This window comes from Mirounga leonina, unplaced genomic scaffold, assembly GCF_011800145.1.
Source record: "Mirounga leonina isolate KUSES-001 unplaced genomic scaffold, KU_Mleo_1.0 Mir_53, whole genome shotgun sequence".
Taxonomy (NCBI): Eukaryota; Metazoa; Chordata; class Mammalia; order Carnivora; family Phocidae; genus Mirounga; species Mirounga leonina.
In genome coordinates, this window is record NW_023270807.1 from 34,116,149 (window position 1) to 34,131,273 (window position 15,125).

A 15,125-nucleotide genomic window follows, 5' to 3' on the forward strand; every position below is an offset into this window, starting at 1 on the left:
GGATTAGGCTAGCTGAAATGAAGTGGTGAAGACTGTAAAGAATCTTGACCCCAGTTCTAGCTTAGGCTTCACTCAATAGGTAAAGGGGAACCATAGCTAGTACCTGCTCATGAACTTATATCGGATTTCTCATGTTGACCTTTACATAGCTGTAAGAAGCATCTTCTTAAAATGTAAATTGGATCGTGTCTCTCTCTTGATTAAACACCTCTGATGTCTCCTCATTGTATTTTGGAAAAAAAAATAACAAATACATTTCTTCCTGTGGCTCTAAGGCCTGATATAATCTGGTTCTTGTCTATTTCTCCAACCTCATCTTACGCCATTCTCCCCTTTATTCATTAAGTTCTAGCCACCCACACTGGTTTTTCATTTCTTTGAACTCTTATGTTATTTCCTGCCTGAGAGCCCTTGTACATGCTGTTCTAGTTGGCTGGAATGCTCCTTCTTCTGCTCTTTGCATGACTGGTTCATTTTTATCCTGTAGATTTTAGCTTAGGTGACCACAGAGAGGTCTTTCTCAACCACTGTATTTAACAGCAGTCAGGTCCAAAAGTATTCATTCGGTGTGTGATCTGGTAAAACTATAATTCACATATAAAGCTCATGCTATCTCACCTATTGATTAAAATGATGGCAAATAAATGCATAGAAAAAAGATGTATGAAGAGATGATTGTCTAATGATATGCTCATTAGACAATCAGATTAGAAATCACAATTTAAGGACAAAAGTGTTCAATTTTTCAGCTATTGGACCTTAAAAAGAAACAAACCATAGCATTCTTTATATGAACATCTGAACAAGCAACATGTTTTGAAATAAATGATGGCGGGGCGCCTGGGTGGCTCAGTTGGTTAAGCGACTGCCTTCGGCTCAGGTCATGATCCTGGAGTCCCGGGATCGAGTCCCACATTGGGCTCCCTGCTCGGCGGGGAGTCTGCTTCTCCCTCTGACCCTCCCCCCTCTCATGCTCTCTCTCTCTCTCTCTAATAAATAAATAAATAAATAAATAAAAAATCTTTAAAAAAAAAGAAATAAATGATGGCAGTGGAGAAAATGACATGAGTCAACTAAGCCACATTGCTATATGTTGTTGAGCTGAAGAGAAAATTTTTTTTTTTTTTTTAAGATTTTTATTTATTTGCGAGAGAGACAATGAGAGACAGAGAGCATGAGAGGGAGGAGGGTCAGAGGGAGAAGCAGACTCCCTGCCGAGCAGGGAGCCCGATGTGGGACTCGATCCCGGGACTCCAGGATCATGACCCGAGCCGAAGGCAGTCGCTTAACCAACTGAGCCACCCAGGCGCCCTGAAGAGAAAATTTAATAATAAAATTATACCTCCAAAACTTGATTTTCACCCAAAGGAGGCATCTGACATCATTCTGGTGTGAAGCCTTTTTTTTTTTTTTAATCTGAGGCTGATATATACATAACAAATTGTAGCAAAATTTTTACAAGAATAGTTGTCTCACCTGCATATGAAATGCTAAGAAGCTTGCTTCTTTCAAGAGGGGGAGCCCAAGAAGACCACATGGCATGCATAGCTGGAAATGTAACACCCTGAGGAGGGGAAAAAGATATTTCTGCTGAAATATAAGGTAGTTTTTTTTTTAAGATTTTATTTATTTATTTGACAGAGAGAGACACAGCTAGAGAGGGAACACAAGCGGGGGCAATGGGAGAAGGAGAAGCAGGCTTTCCGCGGAACAGGGAGCCCCCAGGACCCTGGGATCATGACCTGAGCCAAGGGCAGACGCTTAACAACTGAGTCACAAGGGCGCCCCAAGGTAGTTTTGTTAATGTTTTAATTCAGTTGAGTCTTTTGTTGTAAGAGAAATTTTTTTTTTAAGTTTTTTAAAAGTTTTTTTTAGAGTTTGGTGGTTTTTTTGTTTTTGTTTTTTTTTAGATTTTGCTTATTTATTTGTCAGAGAGAGAGAGAGACAGCAAGCCCACAAGCAGGGGAAGGGGCAGAGGGAGAAGCAGGCTCCCCGCTGAGCAAGGAGCCCAATGCGGGATTTGATCCCAGGACCCTGGGATCATGACCTGAGCTGAAGGCAGATGCTTAACCGACTGAGCCACCCAGGTGTCCCTGTAAGAGAAATTTCTGGATAAGAACCAAACTAGAATTGGGTTCCATGAGGTGAGATGTTTGCACAGTGCTGAGTAAAAGTACCTTATAGTGAAGTACTTCCAAAATCTGAACAAAGATTTGTGGGTTCTGTCAGCTGGTTTGAGGACTACAAGGTAAGGATTTACAATAAATCTAAAAGAATACACTGCATGATGACATAAAGGAATCTCTCTCAAGGTCAATTTTACTCATTCACTTTATTAATAGCCTGAATGAAATGGGAATATTACTACCAATATATAACTTTAAAAAATGCTGAGCTAATACTTTGGGATACTGGAATAAAATTCAAATTGACCTTAATAAGAAAAATTGTCCTTCAAAAACCTGATGAATTCAATTAGAGTGTTTATAGTCTTTTTTTTTCTTTTCTTTTCTTGGTGATAGCTAGCTTAGTAAATGTCAATTACTGATAGGAAGAGTCAACAGAGCTGTGGAGGCAGGAGGGTCACAGAGACTTGGGAGAGGAGGAGATGCCAGAGGAGAGGTGGGAGGGAATAGATTTTGGTAGATTCAAAGCAGTGGACTCACAGCTGTGTTTGGCTACTCACTAACTGTGCAGCCTAACAAAGATTAGTTAACCTCCTTGAACTTCAGTTTTTTTATCTGTAAAGCAAAGATAATACTCCCTATCTCACATGATTGTTGTAAAGCTAAAGGGTAGCTAGTGCTATTATTAATGGAGACAAGAATAAATGCTTTGACACTTTGTATTTTCTGCTGATTCCTTTAAAAAAAAGAAGAAGAAGAAGAAAGAAATAAAGAAATACCAGTGGAGGGCAAAAATGATTTAGGCAGGGGCAACTGGGTGGCTCAGTTGGTTCATGGTCCAACTCTTGATTTTGGCTCAGGTAATGATCTCAGGGTTGTGAGATGGAGCCCTGCATTGGGCTCCACACTCGGTGGGAAGTCTACTTGAGATTTTCTCTCTCCCTCTGCTCCCCTGCTGAGCTCTCTCTCACTCTCCCAAATATATAAAAATTTTTTTTAAAGATTTTATTTATTTATTTTTGAGAGAGCGAGGGAGAGCATAGAGGCAGAGGGAGAGGGAGAAGCAGACTCCCCAATGAGCAGAGAGCCTGATGCAGGGCTCAATCCCAGGACCCCAGGATCATGACCTGAGCCGAAGGCAGATGCTCAACCAACTGAGCTACCCAGGCGCCCCTAAATAAATAAAATCTTAAAAAAATTATTTAGGCAGCATTGCAAGTTGATAAGAATCTGTATCATGGGGCATCCACAGGATGAATCATTACAGAATAAAGATTAAGGTGTTGGGAAATATGCACAGAGGTTATGTTGTGAAAAAATTTATTATAAAACCCTAGGGATCATGTAGATATATTTATGGTGAATCAGATGCTAGAGATGAAAGATGCTGACCTAAGTTTATGGATGAGGCAATGTACATGTGATACATACTGGAGGAACAGAGAAAGATAAAAGAAGAATAAACACAACTTAACTTCTATTCAGAAGTAACATAGTTACTTGAGATAGCAGTAGTAAGATAATATACTATAATGCTGTATTAGTGGCATAAACAAACAGGAAGCTAATATATGGGAATACATTCAGCAAGGAGATTCAATATCTGGATCAGAGAAAATATACTACAATTAAGTATATTTTACTTATGTCAGAAGAGGAACCTGGTAATAAGGGAGTAATTTTTATTTTGTAGTCAAAAGAGTTTATTTAGTACATCTCTATTTGATAAGAACAAAATAAGAATGCTCGGATGAGTGATCAAAGCTTAAAAAAAAAGTAGTACTTGGCAATTTCCAAAGTATTCTAGCAATCATTATCACATCTGAGCTGTGACTGAGGATGGGGCAGGTATTTTAGTCCCAATTTTAAAAATTAAGGAACTGAGGTCTAGAGATTTATGTAAGGTTTCACCATTAGATACAGGGGAGTTATTACTCAAACTCTGATCTTATGACTCCAGTCAGTGTTTTTCCAACACAGCATGATACATTGCTACCTAACATAAGCTTAATGCTATAAACCAAACCCGGAGGACAACAATTCGCTTGGGTTACAGGAATGTTAAGAGCAAAATTAACCTATGTCTCAGTTTCAAAGGTAGAAGCTCAAAGTCAGAAACAAAAAGAGATCACTATTTAAAGATAGAGGTACTGGGAGCACCTGGGTGGCACAGTCGGTTGAACGTCCAACTCCTGATTCCGGCTCAGGTCATGATCTCAGGGTCATGGGATCAAGCCCCGTGTTGGGCTCTGTGCTGGGCATGGAGCCTGCTTAAGATTCTCTCTCTCTCTCTCCCTCCCTCTGTCTCTCCTTTTTTCCCTCTCTAAAATAATAAATAAATAAATAAATAAATAAATAAATAAATAAATAAATGGAATCATATTATGAAATGCAAAAGAGAAGTGGGAAGGAAAAGAAAGATAAGGAATTAAAATTTTCGAGTGATAAAAATCTTAGGAGGGAGGAAAAAAAGATAAAAATTGATAACAATTCCCAAAGCAGCAGAAAGGTCAGAAGAATCACAAAAGTAAAGAAAGATAGTTATATAAAATGATAAATTATTTGTCTCTAAGCTAGGGAACCAGAAAAAAGAACAGAGAGGAAGCTCTATGAATAACAACACATCTAAAGTAAAACAAGGCAACCTGACAATCCATTGTGTAAAATGTGTTTTAGATCTGGGCAATCAATGATAAGGCAGAGATAAACTGTGGCCAAGTTCCAAAGGTAAGGATGGTCTGTCCATCTTAACCGTTTTAACAGTGGTTTATTTTCTTATCTCCTGAAGTAGGAGTGAGTAGGAGGAGGGGCTGTGAAGTGTCCCCTGGAAAATGTTTTCTCTGATCTTTTAGCAAATCTTCCATTTTCTGCATGCTCCCATTCGAGAGCTCATTGACCTCACCGATATACAATCTACTCAGGTTATTTTCTAGTTAATCATTTTTCTTTTCTTTTCTTTTTTTTTAAAAGAATATTATTTATTTATTTGAGAGAGAGAGAGCACGAGTTGGGGCAAGGGGGAGAGGCAGGGGGAGAAGCAGACTCCCAGCCAAGCAGGGAGCCCTATGCGGGACTCCATCCCAGGACCTTGAGATCATGACCTGAGCTGAAGGCAGATGCTTAACTGACTGAGCCACCCAGGCGCCCCAATTATCTTTCTAATTAAAAAATAAAGCCCTATTATCTTCCGATGTCAATTTTTGGTTTATATTCATACCAAAGAATGATATCTTTAAGAAGACAAGAAAGTGATACAGGGTAAGAGGAAAAATAAACGAGAGAAAAAAAATTACCTCTCCCAGTCCTTCTAGTGCCCTGAGTACAATGAGGGCTGCAACTCCAAAATCTGCAGCAATGGGAGTGAACAGGGTGAAGACAGCAGTGCCAAGGATCCCAAATCCTAGCAGCAGTTTCCCCCCCACTTTGCTCGCAATATATCCTCCAGGAATCTGGGTGATGATGTAGCCATAAAAAAAGGAACCGAGAATCCATCCTTGAGTTTCTGCATCCCACTGGTACCTTTTACCCTATAAAGAGTAGGAGGAAAACAACAATAACAACAACATTTTAAGACCTTGACTAAATAGCTCCCTTGTCTAATTGGCAGGTTAGTACATATAAATGTAATTTTGAACCACTGTTTCAGACGGAAGAACTTGCAAACGTTCTATCAGGTAGGTGAGTCACCACAGCATAGGCATGCAATTTCTAGAAGTGAATGGAAAATAATTGAAAGCCATAAATTTCAAGAAGGCCTGTTATTTTATGAAACTAGACTATAGGATGAGTTGTAGAGGCTTTGTAACGATCATAACTAAGAAAGCTCAAAAAAGAGGCACAGACTTAATCCAGAAATTCTACCAAACAGAATATTGTAGTGGCTGAACTAGGCTTTGGAGCCATGGCTGGGGTCAAGCCTCGCTCTATTACTTACTGGATTTGCAGTCTGGGAAGATTAAATGAAAAAGGCCTGACACACACTTAAGTGCTCACTTAATGTTGGTTATTAGTATGCACAAATATAGATCATTAATATCTCCCCGATTCAGAACAAGTACTTGCACAAGCATATTAAACAAGACAAAAGAGCAAGCATTTAAACCAAGCCATAGACTCCATGTGAGTAGGAGATGTCTTTTAATTAGTAGCAGTACATAGTAAGGTCATAATGAAGATTTAGTGACTCATCTGAATATCTGACATCTTTAATTCACATAGTTGTATCACTGAGCCAATGTGTCAAGAACCATCTCAGGATTTCTTTTTACTGCTGATATAAGGCAGATGAAGATAACTAGCTAGATCAACAAAAGCATTTGCCAAAAGGAAAGATACAAAGCACCCCTCTAATTATCCTTATTTGAAGTACCAATTTGTGGCTTATCTGTAGAATTCTTGGACCTCATGAACCGTCCAGCAGTTATAAGTCACAGGTTGAAGTAGGGAAAGTGGGTGATGTGTACTCAAATATGTATTCAGCAACGTTATTAAAGTCAAATAAAAAACTATTTTGGTACGTCATTATTTTGTATGTTTGGTTGTTTGGGCAGAAACCCTCTTCTGAGCTTGGATGCTCTTGTGTATAAACGGCAGAGGAGACTAACCCAAGTGTGATCTGGCTCCTTTGTGAGCGCTGAAAATGGATGAAGATATACCATAAAAAGGACACCAGCCTTTTCTCCTTCTCTATCTCCCCATGTCATAAGCAAAACAAAATATTTAATGTATGTAAAACTCAATTATGAACAAATGATGAACACATACTTATCAATTCCACTATAACATGAAGCAGGCAAAGTGACTCAAGCAGCTTATGTTAGGCATGTATAAACTTTGGAAAATAACGTCCTAAGAAATTGACCTGATTCTTCAGCCTGCAGATGACCTAAGCTCTCTTGCAACCATAACCTTTTAAATAGCTATTGCAGAATAGTCCCATAAAAACTATTCAGCAACATCAAAAACAATAAAATTTCCTGGTATGCTAAACAGGTTTTTCCAAATTATCTTCAAGGATGGTTGGTATGTTTATAGAGGAAACTGAGAAACTACTTTTCAAACAGATCAAAGTGTATTACACCAAGAAGCAGTAGCTGTAGTTACCTTACTGTTCAACCAGTTCCTGAAAAAAGCACAAAAGAAAAACATTCAGAGCCTCCATGCATAAAGTGTTTGTGGTTTCTGTAGGATGAAGAAAGACCTTTCAATATTTTTACTTGGATGTATTTAAGGATTAAGATTGTTTAAAAAGTAGCACTTACCAAAAGTAGCACTTACCGTTTGATTGTGAAGAACTTTTATGGGAGCAGAATGCTCTGCACACTCCTTAGAAGTTCTGTTATCTGCTGAAGTTGTATTTGAATCTACCATATCCACTAACGCAACACTCAGATTCACACGTAATGCATAGAGAACGAAGAAACCAAAAAAAGCCAAAACTGCTAAGTTGTAGCGAGCAGAGCAGCACGCTGGAGCTGAAACAGATATTGGAAGACAGGTTTCAGTAGAATGACTTAGATGATATTGTCTAAATTACTGAAAAGGTTACTTTTTAGAAGTACACAAATTAATGAATCATGAATAGTTTTCTGAGAATATTTTCAGATTAAGCATATCTAAAAACATTTATCAAAGAGAATTTGTCTTCGGTAGCTGTAGTTTTGATAAACATTTAACACGTGAGAGCCTGAACTGTAAGACAGTTTCTTAAAACATGAAGGCAATAGCTTTATCAACTTTGCTCAGAAAAATCTTCATTACAGGGGCGCCTGGGTGGTTCAGTCGGTTAAGCATCTGACTCTTGATTTTGGCTCAGGTCACGATCTCAGGATTGTGAGACTGAGCCCCATGTTGACTCTGCACTGGGCGCAGAGCCCGCCTGAGATTCTCTCTTCCCCTTTCTCTGCCCCTCCCCCTCCCCTGGCCACCTCCCCCCCCCCTTGTGTGCACATGCGTTCTTGCTCTCTCTCTCTAAAAAAAAGAAAAATCTCCATTACAGAGTCAAAACTGAATCCCTAATCCCTGTCAGTTGACAAAGATTCAAGAAAAACAGTTAAGGGGTTTAATGGCACATTATTTCTGAAAAACTATCTAAAATATGGCCAATCAGTACTAGAGTACTGACTACAGCAAAGCACCGAAACTGTGGACTCTGGATTAGTAGCCATCTCACTGTAAGTGTAGCACGGCACGAAAAGTTTCCTGCCAAGGCTAGCATATGAAACCCCTCTTGATAAATTTCTTACCTTGAAAAGTATCCTCGGAGGCTGGGTTTGAATCAGAAGCCATGATTAATACTTAAGGCCCACCTAAACTAAATGTATTTAAGAATCCAGAAGCAAACTTGCAGAATCTATGACAGTTGCAGCATCTGTGACAGTTGCTCAGTTGAACAGGCTTAAAGGGCCCACATTTAAAAAAAGTAAGCAAGTGAATGTAACACAAGGATTAAAAAAAAGGGAAGGCGGAATTGGTTGGAGGAACCAATGAAAGATCATGTAAGAGGAGGCATTTTGATCTATTTTTCACTTTAATTACAGGCATATACACATTATTTGGTCTTTTTCTTCTTTTGCTGAGTTGCAGAATCGGAGAGGGGACAGGAATTTAGGAAGTTAAGGTTGATTGGTCCCTTAGTGACAGAGAGAGAGAGTGGCCAATCCAGGGTTTTACACCTGTAAATTTGGCAAACACTGAGTGTTTAATAAATAGCTGTCGAAAGACACGAATGTCTATTTTACTTGGTAATGACAATCTAAAGTTAAATACATATGCATGAATATAGGTATGCTTTTATTTGGTAATGACCTACTAACTCTCTCTATGTGCGTGTGTTTCCCTGCTCAGGAATCCTGGTGCTTTCATTGACCCAACCTCAAGCAACAGTACGTTTTGCAGAGTACAAAGGTCTTAGTACTGATTCAGACTGAAGCATTAGTGAATATGGCACAGCTCTACTTAGGGATATATTAACATATTATGATCCACCTCACTTTTCGAGAAGCCCTCACACACTTAACAACTGCAATCAATTTTTCCTCTGTGCAGGATTTACATCACTTACCAGAGAGCTTGTCATGTGGCATTCTCGACTCCTTTTGGAGGAGTACAGCTATTAGAATTATGGCACCACTGCCATAGTGAGATCTTGACCTGTGAGAACTGTATTTCTGAGGCTCCATATGTGCTGTCTCTGTTAACTGAATCTAGATACATTTGCTTTCTGCTCCAACCATATGGGCTGCTGCCTGGTTAAGAGACTTTGGGATAGTGTGAGGCGTGTTTTCTTTATCATCGCTCTGTGTGGGAGAGCAATACACATAAGTCTGGATGGTGGACTCATAATCTTGCCAAATTTGGACAACCAAAGTGTGTTACTTGGAGTAACTTGGAGCAAGAAAACTCCAGATACATGTACTGTGTGCTTTGCCAAGGTACTATTGACAGAGTTCATTATCTCTTGCAGCAGAGGAATGACAGTAGGTCATTTATGGTTTCAAGAGCTTCTCTGGTTGCTGTGTGGAGATTACAAAGGGGGAGGAATGTGAATGGTAGTAGAAGATGTAGACTCTGTAAGATCATTTATGGGACTATTGTTTTCCCGGGAAATGGGCAGATCCTTTTTTTTTTTTTTAAAGATTTTATTTATTCATTTGAGACAGATACACAAAGAGAGAGAGCATGAGCAGGGGAGAGGCAGAAGGAGAGGGAGAAGCACTGAGCAAGGAGGAGCCTGGGGGCTCAAACCAGGACCCATGAGATCAAGACCTGAGCTGAAATCAAGTGTCAGATGCTTAACTGACTGAGCCACCCAGGCACCCCAGAAATGGGCAGATTTGAGATAAATTTAAAAACAGAACTGACAGGCCTTGCCTACCTATTAGATGTGGGAGTAAGTGAAAGGGAGGGATGAAGTTACTAGTAATTCAATTTACTAGTCTAGACAACTTTATTTTATGCCATTCTGACCTGTAATGTTATTACTTCTCTCTATCCTATTTGCAGTTACCTTATTTTACTGTCATCAGCTTCTCCCCATGAGATGTTTCATTGGACTGTGATTATACCTTATCCTATGAAGATGTGGGGCAAGCAGCTTGATATTACTTGAAAAACTGACCTAGAAGTTATGGGTCAGGCAATTTTAACTTTTTGGGGCACAGTCGATAATCAGAAAATAAAAAGCCAACACAGATGTCACAAAGTATATAGCTATGAGGTCGTAAGAGATATTAAAAATATATGGTCACTACTTTATAAAAATGGCTGTTGCTTAAGAATCAGTCAGGAAAATTTTATTTCAAAAAAGCATGGTGTTAAGACAAAATGTGGAATCTGGATAATGTTTGAAATTGGTCCAACAAAAGAATGCTTGCATTATGAAGACAGAGAACATCCATCAAGCATCCGTCACACTGAAATCAAGTTCAAAGCAAAATCATGCTTGCATAATGAACAGAGCACCCATCAAAACAAACATCAGCTTCTAAAATATGGTTTAAATTTAGGAATGTGGAGTGGGTGTAGTTGAAAGAACACAGGCTAATTTAGAGAGAAGCAGACCTGGGAATGAATCTCCGTCCTGAATCTCACCGGCCATGTGTCTTTGGGGGAAATTACTTAATAGTTTTCATTCTCAGGGCACCTGGGTGGCCCGGTGGGTTGAGCGTACATCTGACTCTTGGTTTCGGCTCAGGTCATGATTTCGGGGTCCTGGGATCGAGCCCCTCATCGGGCTCCCTGCTCAGCACACAGTCTGCTTATCCCTCTCCCTCTGCTCTTCCCCCTACTCGTGTCCTCTCTTTCTCTTTCAAATAAACAAGTAAGTAAAATCTTTAAAAAAATAGTTTTCATTCTCAGGTTTCTTGGCTCTAAAATGAGGCAAACAATAACCACCTCACTGGGTTGTGTGTAGATTAAATGAAATACTCTAGGGCAGTTATGATAAGCACTCAGCAAAAATGAATTCCTTTCCTGTTCACCCTGGAGAAATTTATACCAATAAGATAAAGTACTACAATATATGTATGTAACAAGGGGCAAAGGAGTCACATTAAGCTGCTTGTGTGTGTGTATGTGTGGGGTGGGGGTCAGGGAAGGCCTCTTGGAGAAAGAACATTTATACAGAGTCTTCATCAATGAGTAGGAAGTCACCAGGCATTGAGAGTAGAGGGGTAATTGTCTGGAAGCATCATCCATGTGGAATAAGGAAGAGTCACTCTCATCAATTAGCACAGGGCAAGAGAAAATAATCACCCCTTGAGGCAGCAGTGAGGAGTGAGAATGATATGCCCAGAAGGCCAGGTTTCTGTTGAAGCAATGATGTGGGTGGAGGGAAGGCTGGTGAAAACCCTAGAATGCAGGGTATTTATTCATTGTGGAAGGGTTTGGCAGTGGGGAGGAGAAAGGAGTACTGAATAGTGAGGGGCTGAGACTGAGGTGGAAAATCCATGGTTAGGAGCACTGACCCACACAGATGACGATTTTTCCTAGAGGAGGGTGGGCACTGGACATAGTGAGCCCCCTTGGCCCAGGAATTGCATTAAAAAAGACTTCCTATTGGGGCGCCTGGCTGGCTCAGTTGGTATAGCATGTGACTCTTGATCTCTGTGTTGTGAATTCGAGCCCCATGTTGGGCATAGAGATTACTTAAAAAAAAAATCTTCCAAAAAAGAAAAAAGATTTCTTTTCTAACATGAATACAATATGTTTTGTGTTTAAAAAGGGTAATATTCAGGGCCCCTGGGTGGCTCAGTTGGTTAAGTGACTGCCTTTGGCCCGGGATCAAGTCCCGCATCGGGCTCCCTGCTCAGCAGGGAGTCTGCTTCTCCCTCTGACCGTACCTCCTCTTGTGCGCACTCTCTCTCAAATAAATAAATAAAAAAAATAAAAATCTTTTTAAAAAGAAAGGGTAATATTCAACTAGTCTTACTCTGTCTTATGGATAATTAATTCCTGATAGATCCTTATGTATTCTTAGCTCCCAAATTAATACCCGTTTATGTGAAAACACCAAATTCCCTTAAAATGGATTCAGTTACTATTGTGATATGACCAAATGATCCAATGATCCAAGGCCATTTGCCTTTGTTCTGTAATGTGGTTGCTCTCTACCAGCACTCCGAATCTTACATTTAAGACTATATTCATACAAGAAGTGTATTTGTGAAACTCAATGCTTGTGTAACTGAATCCTGAATGTAACCTCCCCAACAGAGTAGTAGAGGCAAAACCCCAAACAAACAAAACACCCCATCAATGAAAACAAAGCACAGAATGACCTATATTACAAGCTAGAAATCACAAGTTCTGATACAGTGTGACCATGAAGAATGGGGACCTCATTTTGCCGTGCCCAGCTTCTCTGAGGAATGTAAAATCTAAATGGCTTTCGTTGAAAATAATGATAATAATAATAATAGTAATAGTAACTAACATTTACTATGTGCCACACTCTTCTAAGCACTTCCTATTAGCTCATTTAATCCTCACAATAACCCTGTAAATTAGGTATATTATTTTCCCTGATTTATTGATAAGGAAAGTACAGAGAGCTTAGGTAATTGCTAAAGCTCACACACCTAGTTAGTAGAGCTGGGTTTGGCAGTTAGGGACTCTGGCTTCAAATCTATGCTCTGTTTTTAAACACAAAGAAATGTCTTAGAAGCCCTACAGTTGATTTTTTTCCTAACACAAATGAGTACATTTTTGGTGCAACAGTATTTTGAAAATCCACTTAATCAAATGCAAGACACATGTCTTTCATTCAAAAGCAAACCTTCAACTGGTATAAAGTGTGAGGAATGAAGAATTTTTATGTGTGGGAGGGAAAGCTTTGCTCTTCCTTGCTTAGTTCCCTCCCCTCCTCCTACCTAAATTAGGCAGAAAAATCTATAGACTTCCTATTGTTTATCAGTGTTGAACCAGCCTTCTCCCATCATTTTGGTGTGCATTTCTGAAATCGACCACGCTGAGTAAAAGCAAATGCTTGAGGGGTAACCATAGTTGGGTTACTGAAAATTCCATCATATTACATCAACCTGAGAGGCATTAATTCTTAACACTAAAGAAACATATCTTAAGTTTAGCTCTTAGTAAAGAAACATAAAACCAGGTCCTCGTATTCACCATGGATGGGGAACTCTCAAATTTGTAATGGATCAAGTAAAAACGATTAAGCATTTTTCAAATAGGAATTTCTCAAATATAACACAAATGTGGCTACATGCTGCAACCTTTGGGAATGTAATCTCTGTGGCCCTTGGTTGTCTATGTATAAAATGATGCATCACCAGAGGGTGGTTAGCTTCTAAGGTCTTTTTACTACTGTAAAATGTTACCACTGACATTTTGTTGGCCTTTCTCTCCTGAAAAATCAAAACTATACACTTAGGCATGGATGAAGTACAGCTGTATATATTTTCTCAACTGCAACAGAATATGATAGTCTCTAGGGAATATCTTGATGGCATTTGTTTCTGTATTTCCATACTAGATTATTTTACAGAAGATTTTAGAAATCTAACAGTGTATGCCACAGAAAAAGCTCAGTTTATGGAACTAAGTCCAACTTCTAGGTCTAACGTCACTGGTACAGTATTTACACTGAGCCTCCTCTAAAATAAGCTCCCAGCTGCCGGATGGAGCTCTTAGGTTGCCACATCTACTGCCACCATCTGGTAATGTTAAAAACAAAAAAGATACCACAGGACGATCCTGTTCTTGGTCAGGAAAAGTCAAATTTCTAATTCAACTCTGTTTCTCATGCACACATCTTTGAAACTATAGAACGCGTACAAACGGACTTGTTCTTTAGTTTTAATTACTTTTAAAGAAGTTACATTTATAAAAGTATTAAATAGCAATATATTTTAATTTCTCCAAATTCAGGGAAGATACGTTGTGAAGTACTTCCTTTTCTATTTGCTGCAAGACCTTCGGCAAATTATCTTAGAACTTTATAGATATTCTATCTTGAAGGTAACTGTTTTCTAACTTAAATCGCAGACCTGCTACGATGTAACCGTAGACTACCATACGGAAAAAAAAATTCAAGATATTCGCTGGCTTTTGCAATAGTCTTCCTCCACATACACACAAATGTTAACCTCAGTCCTCCTCGGTCTCAGCTCCCCGCCCAAGGCGCTACCAGATTACAGGCCGGCGGGCGGCAGTTGAGGAAACCTGGCGGTGACAGAGAGAAAGAGCGAGCAGCTCCGTCCAACCCTTTGCCCACCGATCTGCAGGGTCTTCTCCCAGTTTGCTCTGACTCCGGGTCTTCCGCTCGGCCCTTTGCCCATTGATTCACAGGTTCTCCTCCCATACATTCTAACATGGGGCTCCCCGCTCGATATTATCGAGAATTGCCAGGAGTCCAGAGCGGGCGGCGCCCAGCTGCCCCTGCCCAGACCCCGCGGAGCTGCACCTGCCGCGGCCCCACCCGAGCCTCCAGCCCGGCCCGGCCTCACGGTCCCCGCCAGACCCCAGAGCGGCTTCTGGGCACCGGGGCAGGCGGGGGCTAAGCGGGGCCCTGAACGGACTCCCCCTCCTCGAGTTCCCTCGCGCCTTCGCTTCCTCCCTCAAGACCCCTCACGCCTAAGCAGCTCTGGTCCCATCGGCCAAGGGCGCGGGTATCCCGGCCACCCCCGCCCTGGGACAGCTCCGCTGCTCACCGGCTTCAACCCGCGGGGCGCTCGGCAGGAGGGGCGTCCTATCTGAGCCCTCCTCGCCATCGCTCGAGGCCAGGCCCCCAGTCGGGGACCTCATGACGCCTCCGAGAAGCAGGACGGCGACACCGGCAGAAAGGAGAGCGGGCCCGGACAGCCGAAGGCCCGGGCCGCGCTGGCGGGGCGGGGTGGCGCCGCTGGCACCGCCCCTCGGCCGCGCGCTGTCACCGCGGTCCCGCCTACAGGCGGCCGCACCGACTCCGCCCCCGCCGCCATCTTAGGTTCGGGCAACGGTGGAGGGGTTGGGCGGGCAAAGGCAGAATTCGGGGCGGTG

At 41.0% G+C, this 15,125-nt stretch overlaps 1 protein-coding gene across 4 annotated transcripts in view; it reads right to left on the bottom strand.

The window, feature by feature from the left end:
* Positions 1-14,974, bottom strand: part of SLC17A5 (solute carrier family 17 member 5) — a 48,251-nt gene extending 33,277 nt beyond the window's left edge. For 3 of the 4 annotated variants that reach the window (XM_034990328.1, XM_034990330.1, XM_034990329.1), the window contains exons 1-4: positions 14,798-14,974; positions 7,404-7,600; positions 5,420-5,653; positions 1,477-1,564 (exon numbers count right to left, since the gene is read on the bottom strand). In XM_034990328.1, coding sequence (XP_034846219.1) covers positions 1,477-1,564; positions 5,420-5,653; positions 7,404-7,600; positions 14,798-14,891 — 613 coding nt within the window. In that variant the 5' untranslated portion in view covers positions 14,892-14,974. The remainder of the gene's footprint in view (positions 1-1,476; positions 1,565-5,419; positions 5,654-7,403; positions 7,601-14,797) is intronic. The other variant, XM_034990331.1, reaches the window with a different exon arrangement.
* Positions 14,975-15,125: the final 151 nt, after the last annotated feature.